This window comes from Sinohyriopsis cumingii, chromosome 1, assembly GCF_028554795.1.
Source record: "Sinohyriopsis cumingii isolate HCF-2022 chromosome 1, ASM2855479v2, whole genome shotgun sequence".
Classification (NCBI taxonomy): Eukaryota; Metazoa; Mollusca; class Bivalvia; order Unionida; family Unionidae; genus Sinohyriopsis; species Sinohyriopsis cumingii.
The window spans coordinates 157,570,050-157,597,077 of NC_142961.1; the positions used below are offsets into that span (position 1 = coordinate 157,570,050).

Sequence of the window (27,028 nt, forward strand, 5' to 3'; positions counted from 1 at the left end):
AGTTTTAGCCATGAGGATCGTGATATGTTTTGTATCCTGATCTCTTTCTTTAACAGCACAACTATTCAATCAACAAAACATCTGGACAGCTCATTTTTAAAAGAAACCCAGGCATCTAAATGCTGATTCTTGTACCAGAACAAAACAATAATTGGTGGCATAGTGGGTAGCTTTCCTGACGGGGCCCCGAGTGGCCAAGTGGTCTAAAGCACTTTCCGTTATGGATCACTGCCATCTCACCTCTGTCTGCGTGGGTTCGAGTCTCACATTCGGCCAATGTGGGTATATGAGAAAGCTTGCCAGTAGCTTCTCGTGGGTCGGTGGTTCTTTCTAGGGTTTTCCCGGGTTCTTCCTCCACCATTAATACTGGCCGCCATGTATAGCCTATCATGTGCTGAAAAATGGCGTTAAACCCTACAACAACAACAACAAAGCTTTCCTGACTCATGACCAATAAGATCCAGGTTTGAATCCTAATATTAAATTAGCCTCGGATGCTTACCATGGTGTGACCTTGGGCAAGAAACTTCACTCCAATTGGCACGGCACTAATTAACCTACTTCTCTTGCTGTGCAGTAAAACACCAAACTAAAATTCAAAAGCAAATCATCCACCTGTACAGTTTATGTAATGTGTTACTCTATTTTAAAATTGTAAGTAGGTATTTTCTGATTCTGTAAATTCATGCACCCACCTGGTATGTGGGATAGATCTCAACTGTCTTTCCATTTGTCATTACAACTAGAGAGGTTCGCTCCAAGTTGCGTGGTAGGCCATCAAATTTCTGGATGATGGTAAAGTTCTTGTCAACTCGATCTTGGGCCAAAATGTAGTTACATCTTCCAGCAAAGTCATAATGTCGACCATCGAATGTTCGGAAGTGGTGCCTTCCAGAAACTGTAGCATAGGCTAAGAATACACAAACAAAAGCTATTAAGCATTTCATCCACAATTCAACCTACCATTCCTTTTCCAAACTGCATATCTTACATTTGGAGTTTGTATAAAAATATCATAATTTAAAATTTATCAAAGAACAAGTAAATAATACTGAAGGAACAGAAATATTTACAAGACAAAGGTAAAAACAGTTTTTCACATAACAACTACAAATTTTAAATTAAATATACTTTTCATAAGCTTATATCGTGTTTTTATCTAAGAGATCAACATATACTGAAATGCTAGTTGTTTAAGAACTGAGTGTGAAAATGTTGATTTGATAGATAAATAGGCTGACTTCAAAGTAATGAAGGGTATTGTCTCTCCAATCAAACTTAAACTGCTCCACTCAACAAAGTTGTAAAACCAAACACTTGCATTACCAGATAAGACACATAAATGATTTTTTAAAAACTGTTCCTATCTAACATGTGTTATATATAAGTGAAATAAATACAAGATATTTATTTTCCTTGTTAACACTACATACAATTCATTGGGTAGTAGAAAATTATGATTTACAAGTGGCAACGCCATATATAAAACTACATTACTGTTTGTATCACAACATGAAATATATACAACATAAACACATATAAAACTACATTATTATTTGTATCACATGAAATATATACAATTAAACACACGAAACAAATTGTTTCTTCTTATTAGATACCAATCTTGCTGCTGATACAAAGCTTCAAAATTAACTCCCCTTTAATCCTCATTTACCTCCCTTTGTAAATTCATCTCAACTTAAATCATATTCATATATATAGCAAAGAAAAAAGCAATGACCTAAGAAAATGCTGGGTTTGGGATTATTTAATCTGTTCTAATAAATCAGATCATTTTGCTTTTTAAAAAATATTTTGCTGTACAAAATATGTGTGATAGATAGTATTCCACATTTTTACACTGACAAAGTAGTACAAGGGACATAACTTTGGGAACACCAAATGGTGGCAAATTAAAATATCTTCATCAAAAGTAATTTCTCTACCTGAAAGTGATTCCATTTACAGCTCTAGATAATAAATGCTTGTTTTTATTGAAGCCAGTAAAACTTCTGTAGGAACATACCTTCAAGCACTGCATTTGTGTTAATAAAAGTTGATAGCTAAATGATAGATTAACAAGATAAGACTGCATGGCAATATTTTAATAATGAACTCACCATCAAATGGAGGTATCCAGTCCACAGGGTTACCAGAGATGGGCATAAGTGTATACAGTGGATCCCAGATAGAAATGTCCATTCTTGGGAAGTACTTCTCTTTTAGTTGTCTCAGTTTGGCCAGTGATTTTTCCACATACTTATTTATGTTGAAAGTCAAAATCCTCTCCAGGTTCTCTATTTGGACAGGTAAATACAGTTCAAATTCTACTGCTCCTTTTTCCAGATTGAAGACAATGACTCTGGACTTGTGAAGTTCCAAAATGCCAACAGGAAGATGTTCAATTTCAGCCTGAATCTGGCTGTATACTTCCTCATAGATCATGTCAGCAAGCTGTTTAATGTTCTTTTCCAAGTCCCAATCCTTATATATGGAAATTACCTGAATAGTAATAATAATAATATTAAGAAGAAGAAGAAGAAGAAAAGGAAGAAGAAGAAGAAGAACAACAACAACATTAATCATCATCATCATGGTATGTTTCAGGAACAACAAAGTGTGCTACAAACTTATATTTTCCCTTATTACTGTCTATTAAGGGAAGTATTTCACCTTTGAATATGCTCCCCAATTATATTAAATTAGGAATATTAACCTGCTATCCTGCGAATCCAGTGAAGCAGGCTAATGTAATGTTATTGGGCAAGTATTCTCGGAGAACATAATTTACTTAAAAATTTGCTTTCCCCTATAACTGCTATTTTGTTGGAAGGGGTCCATTATAGCTATTTTAGAGTCTTCTTTCCAAGCAAATATATAAAGACACAAGAATTGTGAGCACTCTATTATGTTATTTACTGCAATTTTTATTCCATGGTTCCTACGCTTTTCTAAATATAAATTTCCAGGTCTTTTCCAGGTTTTTTCCAGGATGAAATTTTTTCAAGGTTAACATATGACCATTACTGAATGGAATTAGAGAACATTTTGGATTATAAAACATGCATTTTCCAAATCTGAAGATGTTTCTCTTTCAAGACTCTCCAAAGCATATATGTCAGAAAAGATGATCATGTAAAATACCACAGAAGGAGTCACACAAATCAATTTGACTATACTCCCAAAAATTGGCATTTAAAGCCATTTCAATATACAGAATACAAGTTCTAACTTTACTTTGCTGAACTGCATTATGTTGCTACATGGAAATGAGCATAAATTATTTTGTTTCCTCTCATACCTTTAATACTAAAGAATTCTAGAGCAATATATGAGCATGTTATACAAAGTAAACTTTTCCTGTCATTGTATGAAAAAAACCCAATAAAAGCAAAGTATTAGAATCTTATCTTGTAACAAAAAAGGCTAAACCCTGAAATTATGTGTCAATAAAATCTCAAACAAGATTTTTCAACCAACCTAAACTCCTTAGGACGATTTGGTTAAAAATTCCATCATTTAAAGACATTTACAAAAGGGTTGATTCAAATTTTGACACAAGACCTTCAAAATTATATACTGTTGTATAAACAAGAACTGAATTTTCTGTAAAATCAACTTCTCTTCTTGTAGTCCATGGGTTCTTATCGTTTCTTAAGATATAACAAAAGGGACGACAATTTCCATTTTCTCCTATGTTCCATTTAAGATCTGAAACCAATGCTTCAAGCTACATGTCACTGTGTAATAATGTTTCAAGCTACATGTCACTGTGTAATAATGCTTCAAGCTAAGTGTCACTGTGTAATAATGCTTCAAGCTACATGTCACTGTGTAATAATGCTTCAAGCTACATGTCACTGTGTAATAATACTTCAAGCTACATGTCACTATGTAAATAGTTTTGCACCAAAGTTTGGCTCAGAGATTCAGAATTTTTATAATCTGGGTTTCCGCTGAATATTCCAACCCCATTTTTCACATTTGGACCTTTTGGATGGAGTGTGGGTTAAGAGCAGTTACATATAAAAAATTTGGAATCTGCCACCACTGTAAGATAGCTTACCAGTGGTCCTAGCAAATTTAAACTGAGTTATTCGTCTTATAACTGCATGAAATCGATAGGAAAATTATTTATTTTCTCAAAAATGGCAAGTATCATATCGTTATGTCTTTAATACACTGACAGACTAGACGAAACTCAGCATAGATGAAACCTGACCCGGTACTCACCATTTGCGTTAATAGTCACATGACTTCACAAATCTCAAACAATGACATCTTAAGCCCAATAGTCAAGTAATATCAACAACAAACTTTTTAATGTTGTTGTAAAAAATTTCAATTATATTAAATGAAAGTCTGATACCTTTTGTAAAAGCAGAAAGAACATTTAATTCTCAACATATTTATTTCAAGAACAACTACAAGAAATTGGCCAGTCTGATTCATCAAGCATAGTAGTCTGATTCCCTGCTTTGTATGCTCCCTGCATGAGAAAGCACATGACATCGTGGTAGTCACATGATACAACAAAACTGCAAAGTTGGTCTCAAAATAATAGATAATTTTGTTCTCTTTCGTTTTTGTATTTTTATTACAATCAGTATACGACTTTCATTTAGTATTTTTTTGACATTATTTCAAAAAGACGGTTGTGAGATTCTGTGTGTTTGTGTGACATGCTACTGAAATCGCTAGTATCAGCTCAAATTTCATAAACGCATTAGATTCATCGTCTTTCAGAAGATTAAAGACATAGCGATTTTAATACTCTCGCAATTTCTGAGAAAATAAACAATTTTCATTTTGATTTCATGCAGGTATAGCTCGATTTAACAACATTTAAGTTTGCTAGCCCATCTGCTAAGCGGCTATGCCTTAGAGCCAACTGTTGGCCTCTTGTGATGCTAGACTGGTTTTCATACCTTCCATATAAAAAATATGGATACTGAGCTGTCTGTGAAACAAAAAGTCTACTAGATGAACCTAATCCACTGAGCGTTTGGATTGTCTCAACAAATATATTTATGGCAAGCACCCAAATGATCCATACTGCAACCTCCTAATATTCTGGTCAGAACTCAATAAATTTATCTCACGATCAGTTCAGTTATGACTCAATTATGTAATTGTTTAGAGCGTCACATCGTGGAGGAAAATTCCCAGGGTTTTCCCAACTTTCATCAATATTTGCAAAATTCAAGGACTTTTTATGGTTGGGAAAAAAATTATCATTTCTCCCGACTTTTTCCCGATAGCGTGGGAATCCTGTTATTCCCAATATGTTTTTCAAAATTATCACCACTGTTGTCAATTGGGGCCTACCTTTTGTACAATTTCATCAATGTTGTTCTCAAGCTGACGGAATGTCTTTTCTCCCAGCACACCTCTGAAAAAGTCTTGAGCAATGCCTCTAGTCTTAACTCGCAGAATGTTAAGGGCCTCTTCCAAGGTGGCCTTGTTCAGGGTCTCAATGATTGTCTCCCTTAGGTCAGCGGCCAGTGCAGAGAAGTCCAGATTAAGAAGAGTGGTCAATTCAGGGTACTGAGCAACTACATCTTTCCAGGCTGACTGAAGCTTCTCTACATATGGTGTCAAAGCAAGATCATCAAGGAACTCTAAAAAAAATGTACACCACTGAGCCTCTCTTGTTTCAATTACCTGACATAACCCTATACTTCCTCAAGCAATTTCATTGCCTACCATGGATTATAACATGAAATTTTTTTATGATTCCTTTATTACAAGCTGTTTTGTTCATATCTGTGTCAACTATAAAGTCAAACTTTTAAATTTCCTCCAATTCCTGTAAATGGTACCTAAACAATTTATGAAACAAATTCTATCTGGCACCTGAAGATGATATCACACTCCCTAAGTCTAAGATGAAATGTGTTCAGCACTGTCAAGTTTTTTGTAAAACATTACAAATTTCCAAACCACTGACATATATAACCTTTTCTATATGAATATACTTACATTTTGTCTTCTTAAATTTCATATTTCAAGTCCTTCTATGTAAACAAATACTGTGAGTTCTGAGGTTCCTGCATACCATGACACCATTAACTCTAAAAGTCAAGTGGCTACATGAACAGATTGTGTCATATATTGGGGGGGGGGGCATTTTATTTACAGGGAAGTTATTATAATTAAGAGTGATTTATTATATTTAAGGGCAATTAATGCTTTTTAAATGGAGCGGTCATTATACTTAGAGGATATTTGCACAATTTCATGTCCTGGAGAAATGAATACAGACTAACTTCATTTATTTGGGTAACAGTGGCTATGACTCCCTTTAATGAAACCTTTGATGTGATAGACATTTATAATGTTACAAACATACTTCCATTTGGTTACAAATTAGACATGTTTGTTTCACTGGTATAAAAAATCTTCAAGCTTGGGATGAACATCAAATAACTGCACAACAGGGGTCATGAGATGAGTCTCCTCTAAGTCAGCAAGGATGGTCATGAAATGAGTCCCCTCTCACAAGCAGCAAGGATGGTCATGAGATGAGTCTCCTCTCACAGCCAGCAAGGATGGTCACGAAGTGAGTCCCCTCTCACAGACAGCAAGGATGGTCATGAAATGAGTCCCCTCTCACAGCCAGCAAGGACGGTCATGAGATGAGTCTCCTCTCACAGACAGCAAGGATGGTCATGAAATGAGTCCCCTCTCACAGACAGCAAGGATGGTATGAAATGAGTCCCTTCTCACAGCCAGCAAGGATGGTCATGAAATGAGTCTCCTCTCACAGACAGCAAGGATGGTCATGAAATGAGTCCCCTCTCACAGACAGCAAGGATGGTATGAAATGAGTCACTTCTCACAGCCAGCAAGGATGGTCATGAAATTTGTCTCCTCTCACAGACAGCAAGGATGGTCATGAAATGAGTCCCCTCTCACTGTCAGCAAGGATGGTCATGAAAAGAGTCCCCTCTCAAAGTCAGCAAGGATTTTAAAAGGTTTACCTCTGGCAATTATCCAAACAGATGATTCCTCCAGTGTTATGAAAATGGTTTGTCAAAAACAAAAAAGCCACAATGTCTGATCAGTTCAATCATCTATCCATACAAGGATTTCCTCAGCAGGTTTTTGCATTGATGAAGAGAAGGATGTTACAAATTTGTCTGGTATGGATAAAACAAGGCTTGTGCAAAAGGCAGTATTTTGCCTGTATGTAGCATTATGATGTCACAACTTTCTTTTGAATCAGGCACAAGATGGCACATTAGAATACCAGTGTAAGTAACATAATGATGTAACAAGTTTCTATCTAAGCAGGTATGAGATGGCACATTAGAATACCAAAGTAAGTAAAATTATATCACAGCTTTTCTCTCTAGGCAGGCAAGGGAGGACACCCTAAAATACCAGAGTGTTCAAACTTCACACATAAATATTATACCAGTTTCAGTTAAACTTATTGATGTGGAAGATATAACTCTGAAAAATATTCAAATAAAATGTTAAAGCTGCCATTGCCACTGCCACTATTACTGCCATAAAGGTGACACCCATATCTTGCCACTCACTGGGGAGACAAGTAATCATTTTTGGCTACATTTTATTGATGGGAAACTTTGTTGACAAGGAGTACTGTATGTGACTCAGGACCAGCTTGATTCAAACTTGGGTTGTACAATAAAAATGGTATTTCTGGATTACTTGAAAGGGACAAACCGTATTAATTACACTAATTTATGTAACTAATAAGAACTAAGTAGTAACATCCATCAAGATTTCACTGCTATTTATACAAGTTATCAATATTCAATTTATGCATCTATTCGTATTACCTGTAACAGACTCCTTGACCTTTTGTGACACAACTTCTTTCAGATTGTCCAGATGTCCAGCATACTTGGACATGTTGTCCAGCATCACCTGTCTAACCCTGTCCAGCTCCTGACCAGCTGTAAGTAAAACTGCCTGCAACACAGAAGATAAAAACTGAAGACCAGACCAATGGAGATCACAAAACACTGAGCTCAACTTTAAGACTAAGTACCCACTAGGACCTAATATGAAATGACCTTTTAAATGTAACATTGTTTGTAATTGGTGAAACAAAATCTCCAGCTCAAACTTGAGCTCAAGACATGAGTATATGAAACATTTCTCTCACTCAAACTGAGACTAAACTCATAACTGCTATGTCTGATTGGACAGTAACTTGATGTCAGTCAATATATTCCCCATGTCGCAGCATTTGAAAGATTTATGAATCAGACACCAGACTCATTCAAGAAAATCCTCAACTTAACAGTTCAAACTCAAACTGACTGTTGTTATTAGTCTTACCTTTGTTAAATTCATACAAAAGAAACTATATATTTAACAGAAACTTTTATCTAAAAATATATTTCTACTTGAAATTTCAATCACTTAACTGACTGTAATCTATGAAAATTTGAATCTGAGCAAACACTCAAACTGAGGGTGTTTCATGAATACTGGGCCTGGACCTAAACTTATCAAATTGTAAAATGATTCAAAAAGAGAACTTAATTAAAAAAACCAAGGTCAAATATTTTAGGGATAAGAACAACTTTTGCATTAAACAATTTTAACTAGGCCTCGATCCCCCTTTCCTCATCAACAGAATTAATTCGGAACGGATCAGAAAAGTTATCATGGCAAATTTTAAAACAAGCAAAAGTCTTCAAAAAATCAGCACTGTTGATAATTGTATAGTACACTTCAACAATGGTTACTTTACACCTATCACATATAGATCCTGCACATCTGGAAAGCTTTAGTTTTATTGCTTATGATCAAGAATAAATTGAAAGTCTGAGTAGCATTGTACTGAACCATTTAACCTCATAACCTTGACTTTGCTACACATATCCATTTAACCTCATAACCTTGACTTTGCTACACATATCCATTTAACCTCATAACCTTGACTTTGCTACACATATCCATTTAACCTCATAACCTTGACTTTGCTACACATATCCATTTAACCTCATAACCTTGACTTTGCTATACATATCCATTTAACCTCATAACCTTGACTTTGCTACACATATCCATTTAACCTCATAACCTTGACTTTGCTACACATATCCATTTAACCTCATAACCTTGACTTTGCTACACGTATTTCATTTCTCAGGATTTGAGGAAGTTACATGTAAAAGATATTTTAAATTAAAACCAAAAATTCATAGGCAAAAGCAAAATCTGTGATATTAAAATAAAAGATGGCATCTTCATATTTCATGATATACCCATTCCATTGCTTTTCTTAATTTATTTTTACAAATCTTGTTAAAAATACTTGCATTCAACATTATCATATATGGTTTTAATTCCATGTATATCTATTATCTGAAATTAAGATCATTTCCATATTTCACTTAATTATGCCAGAAAGACTAATCTTAATGGCATGACGACCATAATAACAAAAATACAAAGTGATATCTTTGTCTCACACATGATTCACAGGCAGGACAAACTCTAGAAGAAAGTAAAACTTGACTAAATTAACACTGTACAGTTACATTATAGCTGTACATGAAAACAATATGTATAGCCATACAACATTTTCAAGTGGGATTTTTTTTCTTTCAAATGAGTAACTCCATAAGACAACATGAAAAAGTTTAAGACAGACTGATACTAAAGTTTAACTAATGGCAAATGAGTTGCTAATATTTTTGTGTTCAGCTGACAAATCCCCAAAGACTATCTATCTACTACTAGTTGTTAATTAATTTTTATTCAGAATTCTGTCTGGCAGCTAGCCAATCTTTTAACAGAAACATGATCCGATTTGTAATGACGCCTTTTGCGCCAAGTTTGTCATAAAACGTTTAAAAATTCAATGTTTAATAATTTTTTTATTTATTCTAATTTCACAAAAGTTTACCAAATAAAAATATACATATAAGAGTTGAGAAAAATGTTTAGAAAAAAAAATTGCTTTCACGGAAAAATAATTCCCAATGAATAAAGAGCATCTAATTCTGGCAATTTGTGAAAAATATGTCACAACCTGGAAAAAAGTCCATTTTGGTTTGTGTTTTTTGGGGAAATAAGTATGTCATAATCTTTACAAGTGATAAACAATTGGTACCTGAACATTGGCAACCATTTTGTTTACGATCTCATCGTATCGCTCTCTGATAGGATAGTCTTTGATTTTGTTGGTCCATTCCTCAACCTGTTGGGCCAATTTCGTGTAACTTATCTTTACCCTCATCATGGCCTGGTTGTACTGGGCCCTAAAAATAGCAAAATTATTGTTTTAAAACCAATGACACCAAATGATCTGCTGTCCAGTGTAGGTATTGTCTGTAATTGTTGACTAGTCATTTTAATTGATGTAAGTGGCTATGTTAACATACAGTACACAAACATTGCACAGGTCATTTTTGGGGCTCATTTCTACCACAAGATAATGAGAAACAATCACTTCTGGACTTAAATAGTTGGGTAGTGCTATTAGTAACATGGTTAAACCATATTACTAACAGTTCTACCCAACTATTGAAGTCCTTAACTATAATAGCTGTTTGCTATACAACTATTAAAGTTCTTAACTATAACAGTTGTCTGCTATACAACTATTTAAATCCTAAACTATAATAGTTTTCTGCTATTCAGCTATTTAAGTCCTAAACTATAATAGCTGTCTGCTATACAACTATTTAAGTCCTTAACTATAATGGTTGTTTTCTATATAACTATTTAAGTCCTTAACTATAATAGTTGTCTGCTATACGACTGGTGTTATTATGTCTGATTTGTGTTCAGCAAAAGGGGAAAAATTGCTGTTTAATCAACTGGTGTTGTTTCCTTTTGTTGGTTTTGATGGCACTTTTAACACACTACTGGCTATACAACTAGCTATACAACTGGCAATTAGACTTTTTTAGTCACACCTTACATTGGTCAACCGGATAATGGATTTGGAATCACAACAGTGTTAATGAAGTGGGCCAGTGTAATAAATTAATTAAGTGCTAATGAAGTGGGCCAGTGTAATAAATTAATTAAGTGCTAATGAAGTGGGCCAGTGTAATAAATTAATAAGGTGCTAACTAAACCAACAAACCAATCACAAATAATGCCTATTGAAGGGGCACACATTTAAGAACGTGTCCCTAAACTTTTGTCACCAAACAATGAAACAAAGAAATATTAACTTGATGCAATCAATGTATTTTCTATACTGATATTTTAGACACTGTATAGTTTTAGCTTTATATGAATTAAACTTCACAAGGCCAATGCCTGCATGTTGAGTTCAAAATGAAAACATTTACAACCTTGTGTAAACCTCATGGACCAAAGGCTGAGAGTGTTTCATAGAAGGAATATCCTTTGCTTCACAATGATTCATCCCAACTTTAACCAAAATCTTCTCAAAACATGATGATGATTATATAACCAAAGCTGTTGGAAATATAGCTGCTATTTCTTGCTTTTTCACTTATGTGAACTAACTAAAAATCCCTGACAAATAAAAAAAACTAAATGAGTCCTGTCACAATAAGGGCTTCTTTTCACCATCAGCCATCATTCATTTACAGGTAATCAGATAAAAATAAAAATAAGCATAATCAATACAGCAAGAATTGGATATTAAAACAACCATGTAACTGTCAAATTTTATAAAAGTTATATGCCATATTTATCCAAAGATAAGCCCATGTTCCAAGATAAGTCTACCTCCAACTGTTACAAAACTCTGGCAAAATATTTACAAAGGATGTCTTCATCTAATAATAAACTCACAACTTACTTCTTGACAAATTTATTACACTGACCTAGCTGTTCCTTTTATTGGAGAAAAACTGTATTACATGTCAACTGTCCAAAAGCCGAGTTTCCACATTATTGATCAATGGTTTCATTATTTCCTTAAATTTAGATTTGTAACATTTAAATTTATCTGATGGTATTTTATAACAAATTCTCACAACTGTTATGAAATCATCCTTCATCAGGTTGGGGAAACCAGACAGCCCACAGAGAATTACTGACCTGAAATGAGTGATACTTAACTTTTTCAAGTGTTGGAATTAGGGATCAAACCTGGGTCCAAAGCAAGGTGCAGGAAAAGTGCATAACCACTGCACTATCCAGTAATATACTGTAGTGTCATTTAAATCTAAAATATGCTTTCTATATCATTATTACTTATCTTGATGACAAATTTAGTGGATTAATGTAATCCTACATCATCACTGTAAGACAGGAAAGATAACTGGTGCCTATTCTAACCAATGGGCAGTATTTTCTTACCAAACAATAATGCATAACAAAGAATATTTTTTCTCACATTACTGGACAAAAGACATGGGTCAAAATCTCAATGTCATATTTTGTCTAATGTCTAATTACTGTCAAACAACATAAAACTCATTGAAAGTTTGTTATGTGCAGAAACAATATCAAGGTTGGGTTTAAAGCGAAGAAATTTGTCAGCTGGAGAGAAGGTAGTTGGAAGTAGTGTATGTTTGTTCATAGACATAGCTTGTTAGTATTCTCAATCACTGTAGTGGGCTGATTTCACAGTAGAACTATGTTTGTGGCATTCTTCTTAGTGGCTTCATAGATTTGCTTATGAATAGTGAGTCTGGTAGAAAGCCAAAGCCTCTCAGCTTTACGGGGCATGTTTAAATTCACGATTACTGGGACATGTTTGTTGAGCAATTAAAACAGGCAGTTATCAAGTTGTTCTGCTGTAGTAGGTAAGCAAGTTGTTAGGTTTGCTTGGATGTCATGCATTAGTTGGGTTCTGTTTATCATGCAGAGGTTTCCATTAGTAGCAAATAAAGGTGGAGGGTTAGGGACTGATACGTCAAGATGGAATATAATGCAGAGATGAAATGATGCAAGTTCATGGGACACAAGGGAGGACCATAGAATGTTATCATCAGGTCTATGAAGAATCCAGTCTAAAATGTGACCATGTTTATGGGTTGTTTGGTTAACTAACTGTTTGAGGTTGAAAACGTGAATGGAATCAAGGAGTTACATCATGTTGCCCCGTAGAACACAAAAGAGAATTTCTCATTCCTACCTGATGCTGCTGTTGTCCCACATTTTACGTTACCTGATTTACAGTATCTAACTCGTAGTGCTTGCAAACTTATAAATGCTTCCTGGGTACCATCTATGGATCATTCTTTTCACTATGACTTTCTCATCGTTACTTATATAAAATTATGTCTTACTAATAACAAGATCAGCACTAAAGTAAAGATGACTCAAAGCGTCTGTTGTCATTTTTGTCTGCTTTTATTTCAGAGAACTGTATTATTTATATCAATTCACAAACTTATTTCACTGTGCCAGACTTGTCCATTATACAGTACGATGCAGTGCATGGCAGTTGACTTGTCCATTATACATTGCAATGCAGTGCATAGCAATCAATTGGACCATTTGAGCGAATTATTTTAGAACTGACATATACTTACAAAACATTGACAAAGTACAAACCATTAGAGATAAGCATGACAACAACAATTTCAACTGGCACATTGTCACCATACAGTCATGCTACTGAATTTCAACATCAACTGCTGGCAGCATCTGAACCTGTCTCTATGGATTTAGTCATACAATTGTGATGAAGAGTGCACCAAAGTCATGTGAACTTGATCTGATTCCGACATCACTGCTGCTTGAGTGCTTAGATCTAATATTGCCTTCACTAACTTATTTTATTAATACCTCTCTCTCATCTGGGGGAATTCCCATCATTTTTCAAAATTGCCATTGTAAAGCCTCTGCTGAAGAAACCAACACTCAACCATAATGATTTAAAGAACTACTGCCCAGTTTCTAATCTCCCATTCATGTAAAAAAAATCTTAGAAAAAGTTGTTCTATCCCAACTTGTATCTCATCTAAATTCAAACAGTCTTTTTAGCAATGTACAATCTGCATATCGCCCTTGCCACAGTACTGAAACTACTCTTCAAAAAGTAGTTAATGACATTCTCTCTGCGTTGGATAGTGGAAAGATTACAGTCCTCACCCTCCTTGACATGTCTGCAGCATTTGACACAATAGACCATGATATATTACTTCACCGTCTCCAGCATGTATTTGGCATTCATGATAACAGCCTTACTGTGGTCCAAGTCCTACTTGGTCAACAGGACACAAATTGTGTCCACAAATGGAATACACTCCAGCCCAGTTGATCTATGTTGTGGTGTTCCACAGGGGTCTGTTCTTGGACCTGGTTTCTTCATTCTATACACTCAGCCGCTCTCAAGTTTCATAGATCATCATCAAGTGTCTCACCACCTGTATGCTGATGATACCCAAATATACAAATCTAGCCACCCAAATGAAGTTGATGCTACCATCCAAGGTGTAGAGAGGTGCATTTCTGATGTGAAATCATGGATAACATGTAACAAGCTGCAGATGAATGATGATAACACTGAGGCCATTCTGATTACAACATAAAGACTTTCTCATTCACATCCTTTTCCTCAAACAATAAATATCAGCAACACCAACATTAAATTCCCACAATCAGTACGAAACCTAGGTGTTACTCTTGACAGTACTGTCTCACTGCATCAACATGTCATGAACATATGCAAGGCTGCATATCTTGAGCTGAGATGCATCAGCTCCATTTGCAATCACCTTTCAGTTGATGCCACTAAAACTCTTGTGTGTTCCTTAGTACTTTCAAGACTGGATTATCGTAACTCAATTTTGTCTGGTTCGTCTCAATATCTACTTCAGAAACATCACAAAGTTCAAAACACAGCTGCTCGGATCATCCTTAGAGTACCATGATCAAAGCAAACCTCCCCCTGCTCTGTACCCCCACAGTGGCTATCCATTCTATCCAGAATCAAAACACAAAATTTGTTCTCTGCGCTACATTTCACTGACAGGCTCCAGTCCAACATACCGATCCGACCTCACCCATGTGTACAGACCATTATGAAAATGAAGTCATATGGACAATGTTCTTTTGCATACCAGTACCCAGCAATGTGGAATGAATTCCCCACTAAACTTAGACAAAAAACAGCAATCCCATTCAAGAGTACTCTTAAAACTGACCTATTTCGACTGCAAGAACAGACTTAAAGTCCTAATAATGTTTCCTTACCTTAAATATTTTCAGTATGTTTTATGTTTTCTGATTGCATGATGTTTTTTTTGTAATCATATCATTATATACATTGGGTTTTTAAGGTGTTGTCTAATGTTGTAAAGAACTTAGAGCTTCTAAAGAATAGGCACTGTACAAAGTCCTCATTATTATTATTATTAGTCTCAATGAGACATTCTCCACTGTGTTCTGAGGACAGCATAATGTAAGAAAGAAATTATCTACTCTGCATTACATCGGACATTATTATCATATATACTCTCTTATAAACAAGAGTCCAACTGCAAACTGCACAGACCCAGACCTGCTATCACATAATGCAAAGGCAGATCTGGGTCTGTGCAGTTTGTTAGGAGTAATCAATAGAACAAAGAATACAAAAAATACAAACCCTGATCTGCTATGATAGATCAGGATTTTTGTTGTTTTCAGTTAAGAGGACATTTACAGTATACACAATTAGCACTGAGAAAAACTGATCTCTCTAAGACCAAACATAAATGTTATATTCTATCTCATATGATACTCACAAAATATCTGTTACAGCTTTCTCACTGATCTCTCCCAAATCCTTCATGTATAGAACATTATCCTGGTACAATTTTCTCATCTCTTGCCGCATGTTACCCAGCTGCTGACGGAATTGCTGAAGTTCAGTGCGAAGCTCATGTACCAAGGGAGACAACTCCTCATCAAGACTCTGGCTAATTTTGTTGTATTTGGCTGTCACCTCCTGACCCAACTCAGAAGAAGAGTCCCGGAAGACTTCATTGAAGTTGTTGCCAGAACCCTGGAATGCATTTGAGCCTGCTTCCTGTGGAAAGAAGATAGCAAAAGAAGATAGCAAATTACTTCACATCAACATATTTTTAAAAACATAAAAGTTTCACAAATTAAGCAAGACAAAGCCAATGAAAACTTCCTTTATGTGTTCAACAATATATTTTTAATAACCACATTGCAGAAATTTTGTACTTAACTTTAATTAGACACCCAAAACAATAGCTCACACAAAGCCAATACATATTCTCACATAAATAAACATATTGCTCTAATTATTTCTGTTGTTGTTAAACAAGCTTTCAATACATTTGATACAAAATTATTAACCAATGTCCTACCATCAAATCCTGTAAAACCTCTGGCCTCCAATTAAACTTGGCATGGAGAATTCTGTTCAGACGTAGATCTGCCGAGATCTCTCCTTCAGTGGTCTCCTGGCCATCTTGCATGGTTACTATCTTAGATTCAAAGGCAGTGTCACTGGGAAGGGTGGCGGTAATGTGAACTGCCTTGCCTATAACAGACAGACAAGAAATGGAATATCATATTATGTGGTGGTGCTTGAATATATTAAAACAAAATTGTTAATGGGACAGTAATAGCTGTCAAAACAATGTCAAAGTGTTAGTCAGACAAGAATAAAGTCAGATGTCCAAACAGCGTCTAAGTGTTCGTCAGACAAGAATAAAATCAGACGTCCAAACGGCGTCAAAGTGTTAGTCAGACAAGAATAAAGTCAGATGTCCAAACAGCGTCAAAGTGTTAGTCAGACAAGAATAAAGTCAGATGTCCAAACAGTGTTAAAGTGTTAGTCAGACAAGAATAAAGTCAGATGTCCAAACAGCGTCAAAGTGTTAGTCAGACAAAAATGAGTCAGATATCCAAACCAATATGGGAGATGAAATTTTAGCAGAAACAGACAATAATGTGAACTCTGAATCAAATGACTAGATAGGAACTGAATTGAAAACACTAAAACATGGCAAAAAAGAACAACTGGTATAAATGCTGCATACTAGGATACAAGCTGGATGTTATTATCACATCCCACATCCATTTTTTTAGATCATTCTGGCTGACCACCACATATATATATATATATATAAATAAATATATATATTTTTTTATTTAAAAATATATATATATATATATATATATATATATATATATATATATATATATATATATATATATATATATATATATTTCTTTTTTTTTCTTCTCAATTCTTTAGCAACTGGTATATTAAGATATAGTACCATTCTTTGGTTTGGAGAAGATTTCCAGACTTCTTGCATTCATGTCAAGTGTGCCTCTGCCATTCCAGACAATGTTGACATTCCTTGTTGCTTTCACCATCAGACTGTATGGGGATATATCAGACAGTTGTCCATATAGGCCAACTGAATCAGAGGGAGATGAAATCTGAAACAAATAAACACTCCTTTTCAAAACTTCAAAAAGGAAATAATTTCAGCACTATATGTAGTCAATAGTTTCACTTTATTTTATTAGTAACCAAACTAGACAATAAAGAAGTTATTGTATAAATAACCTGTATCCATACAAGAACTTTTGCTTTCAAAAAAGGCTGTGATGTTGTGTATAATTTGCATTTATATCAAAATTGAAAATCCCTGCTTGTCTTTAAAATTGCATCATCACTGTCATTACTATATATTATCTATATAGATAAATACAAGTTTTAAAAAAATACTTCAACAAGTTACATATACTACTGAATATTAATCCTCTCATAACCATTTTTGTATCTATTCTTAGCAACATAATTTTAAAAAAATTAGGTACATATAAACTAGACAAATGCCTGAGATTTTGTGATGCCAGCAATGCCCAAATTTCTTAACTACATGTACTGTTCAACTACTGGTTTTTTGTAGGTCTTTGGTATATAATTTATGTACTTAGCAATTATTTATATCAAAATAATGACCATACATGGTTTGCTGTGTGCAAACATATGCCAGAATACTGGGGAATCCACAACTTTAAATTCTTCCATCCAGCCATGGCAAATTTTGGCATATATTTGTACAAACCCACTTTGTGGATCCTACCAAGAAATGGAAATTAACTGATATTCTTATCACGTGTTTAGGCTGGAATAAACAGTAACACAAGTAAGAGTGAAAACAACAAGCTTTGAAAAATACAATAATTTATTTCCCTGGAAAAATTCTGTAACAATACAAAAATATGAACTAACGGTTTTGTAGAATAAAATCCAAAACAATCCAAGAATAAAATTTTAGTAGTCCTAATAACAAAAGTTTCTACTGATTTCAAGTTCAAATCCCAATGAAGAATCCAAGATGGAAGATGATGATGTGCGGGGAAATCTGTAGTGTTGAAGTCTTCAGTTCCTTGTAGATAAAAGAATTATCACTCCAGTTTTGGAAATCAAAATAAATTTCTTATAAGAACTGTCTTTGATTAAGAATTTCACATGAGCACAGGTATCTTCCAGAAAAATAACAGAATTAATTCCTTTGAATCCAAGTAATTTAAAATAACTCCAAACAGCTCAACATATATACAACTTCCAGCTTAATAGCCCAGCTTCAACTGAGAATAATTCTCTAAAACATAGGTTATATGTCTTCTAAACGTAAACAAGGGGGTCACGTGATCATGTTTTTGAAGTTTATAGAAATTAGTACTTGTTAAAATTTACGTCTACCCAGTGTGACCCTGACAAAAACCAATCATTTTTCTCTAAGAAATAAAAAAATAAAAATTTGTTGTTGTGGGGTTTAATGCCATTTTTCAGCACATGATAGGCTATGCATGGTGGCCAGTATTAATGGTGGAGGAAGAACCCGGGAAAACCCTGGGAAAAACCACCGACCCACATGAAGCTACTGGCAATCTTTCTCACATACCCACATTGGCCGAATCCTAGACTCAAACCCATGCAGACAGAGGTGAGATGGCAGTGATCCATAACAGAGAGTGCTTTAGACCACTCAGCCACTTGGCACCCCCAGTAAAAATTTGTTTACATCTTAAGCATGAAGTCCCATCATGACCTCGACAACAACCAATCATTTTAAAATAAAACAGAACTTGTTTATGTGGTTGTTAACAATTTTGAAACAGAGTCAGGATTTAGATCAACACCTGGTGTTTATAAAACAAACAGTCAATGTCAAACTATTTTCCGAAAAAAGTGTCATCTCTAGAGAATACACTTACATTCCAGTAGCATGTAATGAAAAATAAAACATGTAAAACTGACAAACAATTAAACTGAAATAAATATATATTAAATCAGATATAGTTAAATCAAATATACATAATAATATATATTCTGTATCACCTTCAGTGGCTCTGGTCATTGCTGTAGCCAAAACAGACTTGGACATTTGTCCATTAAAAAGAATAGGCAGATAATTTTCTTTTGAAAAAAATATATACCCAGGAGATGCACAGAAGCCAAGGTTAGGGGACAAAGACCAAGCAAATCTGGGAAACCTGTGAAACCATGCTCAAGCTGCAACCCTGAATACATATAATCTTGCCCATCAAAAGTGTTACTGCACTGTGCAATGCCTTATTAAATGATACTCAACCATTCAAGTGAGTACTGTATAAATGATACTCAACCATTCAAATGAGTAGTACATAAATGATACTCAACCGTTCAAATGAGTACTACATAAAAGATACTAAACCGTTCAAATGAGTACTACATAAATGATACTCAACCATTCAAATGAGTACTACATAAATGATACTCAACCATTCAAATGAGTACTACATAAATGATACTCAACCATTCAAATGAGTACTACATAAATGATACTCAACCATTCAAATGAGTACTACATAAATGATACTCAACCACTCAAGTGAATACACTGACTTTTTAAACATATCCCACTTTGAGATTTGCAAATTAGTTTACCTGAAGTTGAAGGTCTCTCTTCAGTTTGTTGTACTCGCAGTTGAGAGCTAAATTCTTCTCTTCTTTACGATCAGTAAGATATATCATTTGTACACTGCCTGTGCATCTTCCAAATGAACTACCAAAAGCTGAAGTGAGCTTAATGTTGGTGTTTGTGTGTGGATGAGACAATACAAAGTTCAATGTGTGATTGGTGGTGCCATCTGCTGAAGTATCCTCAAGCCTGTAAACCAACCTCAGGGTCTTCTCTGGGTCAGTGGAATAGCTTAGCTCTGTCAGGCCATCAAAGACAGATTGTCCATTACTCAAGGCCAGCTCTGATTTCACTGAGATTTTCTTTAAAACAAAAAAAAGAATAAACCTTTAAATATGATTTGTTTTTTACACAATAACTGAGGTCTACAAAAGTGTATTTCTAATTGCAAGACCCTGACAAAAGCTCAGACAATAGGATTTCGTACATTAGGATATGATTGCAAAACATAAAATAAAATGTAAATTTGGTTTACACAGAAAATATTATGTTCTTAATCTACAATATAATCTACTTCCAAATTTAGCAAAGTATATTTAATCATGCCAAGCTATCTTGAAATATAACTATTCTTATTATTTTCTTATTACTTTTATCACTCATGTGTGTGTATGAGTGATATGGATTTTTAACATAGCACTACGATGTCTGCAGTGTGACAGTTCATAGTGATGTCTAGCACTGAAGCATCAGGCTGCAGACATATAGCATAATGTATCACCCAGTCATATTATCCTGACACCAGGCTGACCAGTCCTAACACTAACCTCTTTACGCTGAGTGCCTTTCAAGGCAGCTCTAGTGCCATCTTTATAAGTCATTGGTATGACTCATCTGGGGTTCAAACTCATGACCTGTATCCAAGGTGGATGCTCTAACCACTAAGCCACCAGAGAGGCTGTCTTTCACTCATAGCATAACTTTTCAGCAAATTTTGCATCCATTTGATTGGACTTGCATTATGTTTTCAACTGTGTGTCTGATTTTGGCCATGTGTGTGTGTGTGTGTGTGTGTGTGTCTGTCTGTTAAATTTACCTTGGAAATGGATGGCAATGTGAGGTCAATCTTGGCCATCTTCCTCTTAGTTTCTGGAGCAAGTGTGACTTTGACTCCAACTTGTTTGTCAGCATCCCTGTCAGCATCCCATTTAAGTGTGGCATCCACAATCTTCTCTGACAACTTTTCAGTAAAGGTTCCAGTCATGTCGATGGTGCGGGTTGGGACACTCAGTCGCAGGCCAACAACCTTAAGCTTTGTGCCTCGTACACTTCTGTCCATGGCCTGGAGGTTATAGGAGACCATCTGGTTTTGATTTGCATCCCATGACAGGCTACCAGTGCTAATCAAACCTGTTCTATTATTTTGAAAATTGGTCTTTAGGGTGATAGTTCTCTCTGGGTGTATGGCCTTTAGATGGAAGTTTTTCTCAGATGCTGAGGCATCTCCTTTGTCAGCCAGTCCAAAAGACAGTCCAAAATTGCTCTTGTCATCATCTTTATTCCAATTCAAGTTCAGGTCAGCCTCTGCACTCTGTCCTTGGTTTCTTCCACTGAATCTAAACTCCATCGACCGAGGTTGACGGAAAGTAACAAGTCCTGTGTACTTGTCCATCGCAGTCATCTCTGTCTCCATATCAAGATACACCTTCCCATTGTGCTGAGCCATGAGTGTTTGCCAGATTCTTTCTGAATTTACCAAATGGTTGCTAGTCATTTGGATCTCCATACTGCGCAGGACATCAAATGGTGTTACAATATTCAGGCTCGATTTGATGTCTGTTCTGGTGGTATCACTGGACAGATCAAACATACAATCAGCTGTTATTTTCTTGTTTCTAGCCCAGCTAACTTCTAAGTGGGGCATGTAGCTGGAACCTATCTTTCTGCTCTGTATTAAAGTTTGTATATTTTCAAATTTGTTAAAGCCACTTGTGAACTTCAAGGAACCTTCCATATCATAGTGTGAATTGTATTTGAACCCTGTCTGTAGTCTGACTGGTGACATCTGCAGCATGGTAAAAGTGACAACCTGCTCCGAGTCTTTGAGATTACCACGATGCGTTATGACAGCCTCAAAGTTAGCAGCTCTATAATCAAAAGGTGATGTCACCCTCAAGTTTGCACCCATCTTGTTGGCCACTAATGAATATGTGATAGATTTTCCTTCTGCATACTGAATGGCAAGATTCTCCTTGATGGCTTCACCTTCTGTGTACATATGGTACAGGGTGAAGGACACTGGGTCAATCCTGGATGAGGTCAAAGATGAGGTCAGGTCAAACTTACCATCCAGGTTCAGGCTAAATTGTGCCTTATTGTAACCAATATTTCCAAATGGCATGTCAATAACTGCACTAGATTCCAATTCCACCAATCGCTGTTGTTGCAGCATACACCGTAATAGATACTCTAAATTAATTTTGTGCTCGTTGTATTCTGCCATGACCTTTGATGCCAAAAGGCTCTCTGACTGCTCGTACTCAAAAATTCCTGCAACCTTTGTTGTCTCTCCACTGTAAGTTGTGATTTGGCGTACATCAACTAACAGTTTGGTATTCATGTAACTGACTTTAGTTGACTTTTCATATCTATAGGCTTTACCCAAAGTTGCTATTACTTTTTGTGTAAATTCAGGCCAGTTACCAGTCTGTGTATAATCAAAGACAAAGTCGTCATTGAAATAGGGGATGCTCAGAACTGCCCCAGTTGTGATCGAATCAGGCATGAACTGGTGATTCAATGTGCCTCGTATTTTCATGGCTGGTGCATATGTAATCTCTCCTTCAGCTTGGAAGCTAGATGGAACTCCTGTCAAGCTGGCTGAAGCTCTCATATCTTCAAATCCTTCAAACGGAGTTGTCATCGACAACAACACAGAAGTTCTAGCCTCTGAGTGTCGAAGATCCACATGAGACTCAATTCTATTGTCATCATACACAACCTCTCCACTGCTGTGAATATTAGGGAATTCCCCTGAGTGTCTAAATTTGGCCTCTGCCTTACGGATGTTAGAAAATGGCGTTTTGATGGAGATAAGGCCTGATGTTGCATCTTTAGACTGACTAAAAGTAAAATCGGAGTTAAACTGATACTGATTATAGACCACCTCTCCATGACTGCGAATGTTGGGGAAACTGCCTTGATTACCCATTACCAGTCTGAAGTTGTTTAGCACCTGGTATGGCGTAATTAGTGAAAAACTGCCCAATGATTTTGTACGGGTATGCTCAACACTGAGACTTGAGTTGAATTTGTCATCATTATAAGAGATCTCACCACTGGTCTGAATATTGGGGAAGGTGCCAGTACGGCTGAGAGTAATTCCCATATGGTTCAGTTCTGTGAAAGGAGTTGCCAATGTAAAGGTACCTGATGTGGACTGCTTGGAGTGTGTCATAGCCAAGTCTGCATAGGAACGATCATCATTATAAATGAGTTCTGCATGAGACTGCATGTTAGGGAACTGTCCTGCATGATTGAAGACAAGACCCACTTGACTTACAATAGGGAAAGGAGTAAGCATTAGCAGTTTTCCTTCATACTTGTCAGTCAGTTTAAACATGCTCTCAATATTTATCGTTTTGTTATTTGTTTCATACTTTACTTCAGTTCTAAAATCAGACCAAGTTTTTCCATTATGAATGAGTTTGAAGTTTGTTTTTTCATATCCACGGAAAGGACTAGACATCTCAAAGGTGGCTGATACTAAATCATTGCTGTCAAAATCTGCATCAACATACACAGGTCTTACAATGCAGTCACAGGTTATCTTTGCATTGGTATGGAACTTAGCAAGACTGCCAACATGGCTGAAGGTGGAGGTGACAGGCTTGTTTTCAGTAAATGGACTTTTGATGATGATGGTGCCCTGGAGATTATCAATGGATGTAAACCTGTAGTTGCTTTCTACATGGATTACTTGGGTGGGAAGGTATTCTAAATTAAAGGAAGATACCCTGGACAAACCTAGCATGTTGCTCTTGGCACTTGCCTGCATGTAAGGATAGCTAGGGAAGGGAGTAGTAAGTTTGAAACTTCCATCCAAATTGCCATACATCTTCATCCAACTTGCAGAAGCTGTAATCTTCTGAACATAGGGAATCAGGTAAAATGATGTGTCTCCTTTAAAGTTTTCTGGAGTTCCCTCAAGCTTGAATTCATATTGCAATCTCTGGAACTGTGGGAAGGGTGTTTGTAGAGATAAAATCAAAAGTTTCACATAGTCAAACCGATATGTGGTTTCAAATGTAACTTTTTGTCCTGGACCATACGCAACCTCATTTTGTACCACCCAGTCTGAGCCAACTCTTTTGCGGTTTGACTTGGCAGAAATATCAGAGACCATCTGGAATGGGGTCGTCATCCGTACAGCTACATCAAAAGTTCCAAATTCGTTGTAAAATAAATTGGTGTTGACTGTTATGACTTGATAGGGAGCCCATGTTACTTTCAATTCTCCAATGTAAGGCATAGCTGCATAACTGGATGTAAACTTGACGATGAAATCTTCCGTATACATACTAGATATCTTATAGTTGAAGTTGAAAGATCCGGATGCTTGCTGATAGTCCTGATCATAGAGGACTATATTTGCCTTATCCTTAATTACAGATAGCATGACTCGGCCATAATCGCCTCTATATTCATGTAAAAAGTCCACCTTAAGCTCTTTAAGCTGTTCTGTTGGAATCAACAACTCGAACCCAGATGTTATCTTTGTGTTCATGGCTTCCATTTCCATGTTGGAACCAAACTGAAGCTTGAATCTGTTGTTTCGAGACGGCACAATGTCAACCATTGTGTTGATGGAGCTAGGTGTTGTTCTGATTTCCCAGACAGTTTTGATATCATCATTTGGAATCACGATACGCATCTTACCAGAGTGACTCAAGTGTTTAATATCACTAGAAGCCTCTTTAACCTCCACTGACACCTTGTAAGTGGCAGATTCTTTGTTGAATACCATATTGGTGGTGAAGGTTTCCATGTTATCATTGTGATCAAAGGTCAAGAGAAGTGTCCTAACTCCTGTGAAAGGTGTCCGTACATCCAATTTCCCAGTTATTGTTCGACCAGTTTGAGTACCTGCATATAGTCCAGTAGCCTGTGCTGAAAGTCTGTTCCGTCCCCACTGAACTACAAGATTTGAGTCTAAATCATCAAGGAACCTGTGCTGAAACCTCATTGTCATACTTTTATAATCATCATAAGGTGTCTCAATGCTGCCAGTGACATCCAAAGAAGTGAAACTTACTGGTCTTTTGGCTCCAGCAGATATCAAAATCTTCTTCATCTCTGCCCATGTAACGCTAGCCTTAGACTTGTATTGTGTGGAGTCCCTTACATAAGAAATGTCACATCCAATGTTTTCAAAGTTTTCAAAAGGACTTTTAATCATGAATTCATATTCCACCCTATGGTAGTCTCCAGACTTTCTTTCATTCCTAAAGATCATGTTAGCATCAATGATTTTGTCTGGACTCCATGACAGGTCAACATGAGTGATGTACCTGTCACCCGACGAGTGTTTCAAATTCATGCCTACAGTCTGTGATGGATAGTGAAAGTTTGTTGAAATCTCAAAGTTGCTGAAGCTTTTCAAGTTGGTTGAGACATTAAACAGAACTCTCTGGTCTAGGTCCTTATCTGCATCCCATTTTACATCAAACATTACTCGCCTCAGTGAAGATTCAATTCCTCCCTCCAGCATTGTAATAACATGACGCCAAGGTGTATTAACACTCAATAAATACTTAGCTGATCTGTCTGTTGGCCTTGAACCAGAGGTGTCTATGCTGTAAACTTTGGATCCTCTCTGAACTTTTCCATTGGCGCTGAAAGTCCTGTTCTCCCATGACACCATGCCACCTGCATGAACTTTGGGTTCATTAGGTGCCTCATAATCTAGTGCTACCTCATAGGTCTGGCCACGAATCATCTTGATCATAGTCTGAATTCGCTGTCTTGGTCCCCGTTGGTATTCAAATTCAATGTTGCTAGAATATTTGTCTAAAGACTCTTGTTCAATATTTCCTGACAAGTCCACATCCAGGTCCGGTGTTTTAAGGAGGAGTTTAGTGGCATAGGCAGACAGTGCTTTGGATTTGTTGTGAAGAGTAAAACTACCCTCTACTGTCTTTCCAGGTTTATACACAAGGTTCATCCCAGATGCCAAACTTGAAGGAGTCTTGTCAACTGCTGCACTGAATTTCACATCAATATCCTGAAAAGAAATTAAAATTCAAATGATATTAAGTAGCAGTATAATTTGTATTTATTTGTCAACACAATAATTTAACCAAAGTGATTTTTACCCATTTCTTTGAAGGCATTTAAATTTTATAAATACTGCAATTGTAAATACCTTGTAATTATGCCCCACTATTCACTGTAGAAAAACCAGTCTTGAAAGATCAATCATTCTGCCATCAAAAATGTATCTCCCAAGTTAAGTGGTTTCCCATACGAAGGTATAAAATCATAATGCATCTCATTTCTATTCACTTTACATTAGTTTTTGATGTTGTTGTTCTGGGGTTTAACGCCATTTTCAGCACAAGATAGGCCATATATGGCGGCCAGTATAACTGGTGGAGGAAGAACCCTGGAAAACCCAGGAAAGAACCACCGACCCACGAGAAGCTACTGGCAGGCTCTCCCACGTACCCACGCTAGCCGAGCCTTGGACTCGAACATACGCAGACAGAGGTGAGATGGCAGTGATCCGGAACGGTGAGCGCTTTAGACCACTCGGCCACTCGGGGCCCCTAGTTTTTGAAGTTAACTGGTCATTGTATGCGTAGAAATAGACACATGCCTGTTGAAGAACAAGTATGAGTAACATGATGTGTGAATGCAAGACACGTTTATTTGTTGAGAGAAAAAAAACTGTCACCAATTATATATAGTGAGCATTGAATATCAGAAGATTTCTTTATCTGACATTCCAAAGAATCAAAAACATTTTTCTGTAATTAGTGTTTTTTGTTTTTACTTTAAAAATATGTTGAAAAAATACTGGAGCTTAATACAGTAATTATTATATCAGAATTCTTTACAACTGTTTTGACAAGAAGATATGAGAAGGAAAATGTGTTCTTAGTCTGATTTAAATATAAAACTAAAATACAAGCCCTTCAAAACACTTGTTCATTTTG

At 36.0% G+C, this 27,028-nt stretch overlaps 1 protein-coding gene across 2 annotated transcripts in view; it reads right to left on the reverse strand.

The window, feature by feature from the left end:
• The window catches only part of LOC149808215 (uncharacterized), a 91,415-nt gene that overhangs the window by 13,841 nt on the left and 50,546 nt on the right, over positions 1-27,028 (reverse strand). For both annotated transcript variants that reach the window (XM_089974973.1, XM_089974966.1), the window contains exons 21-30: positions 20,908-26,094; positions 19,838-20,173; positions 17,169-17,334; positions 16,248-16,423; positions 15,657-15,940; positions 10,103-10,250; positions 7,812-7,944; positions 5,329-5,621; positions 2,121-2,502; positions 696-910 (exon numbers count right to left, since the gene is read on the reverse strand). In XM_089974973.1, coding sequence (XP_089831099.1) covers positions 696-910; positions 2,121-2,502; positions 5,329-5,621; positions 7,812-7,944; positions 10,103-10,250; positions 15,657-15,940; positions 16,248-16,423; positions 17,169-17,334; positions 19,838-20,173; positions 20,908-26,094 — 7,320 coding nt within the window. The remainder of the gene's footprint in view (positions 1-695; positions 911-2,120; positions 2,503-5,328; positions 5,622-7,811; positions 7,945-10,102; positions 10,251-15,656; positions 15,941-16,247; positions 16,424-17,168; positions 17,335-19,837; positions 20,174-20,907; positions 26,095-27,028) is intronic.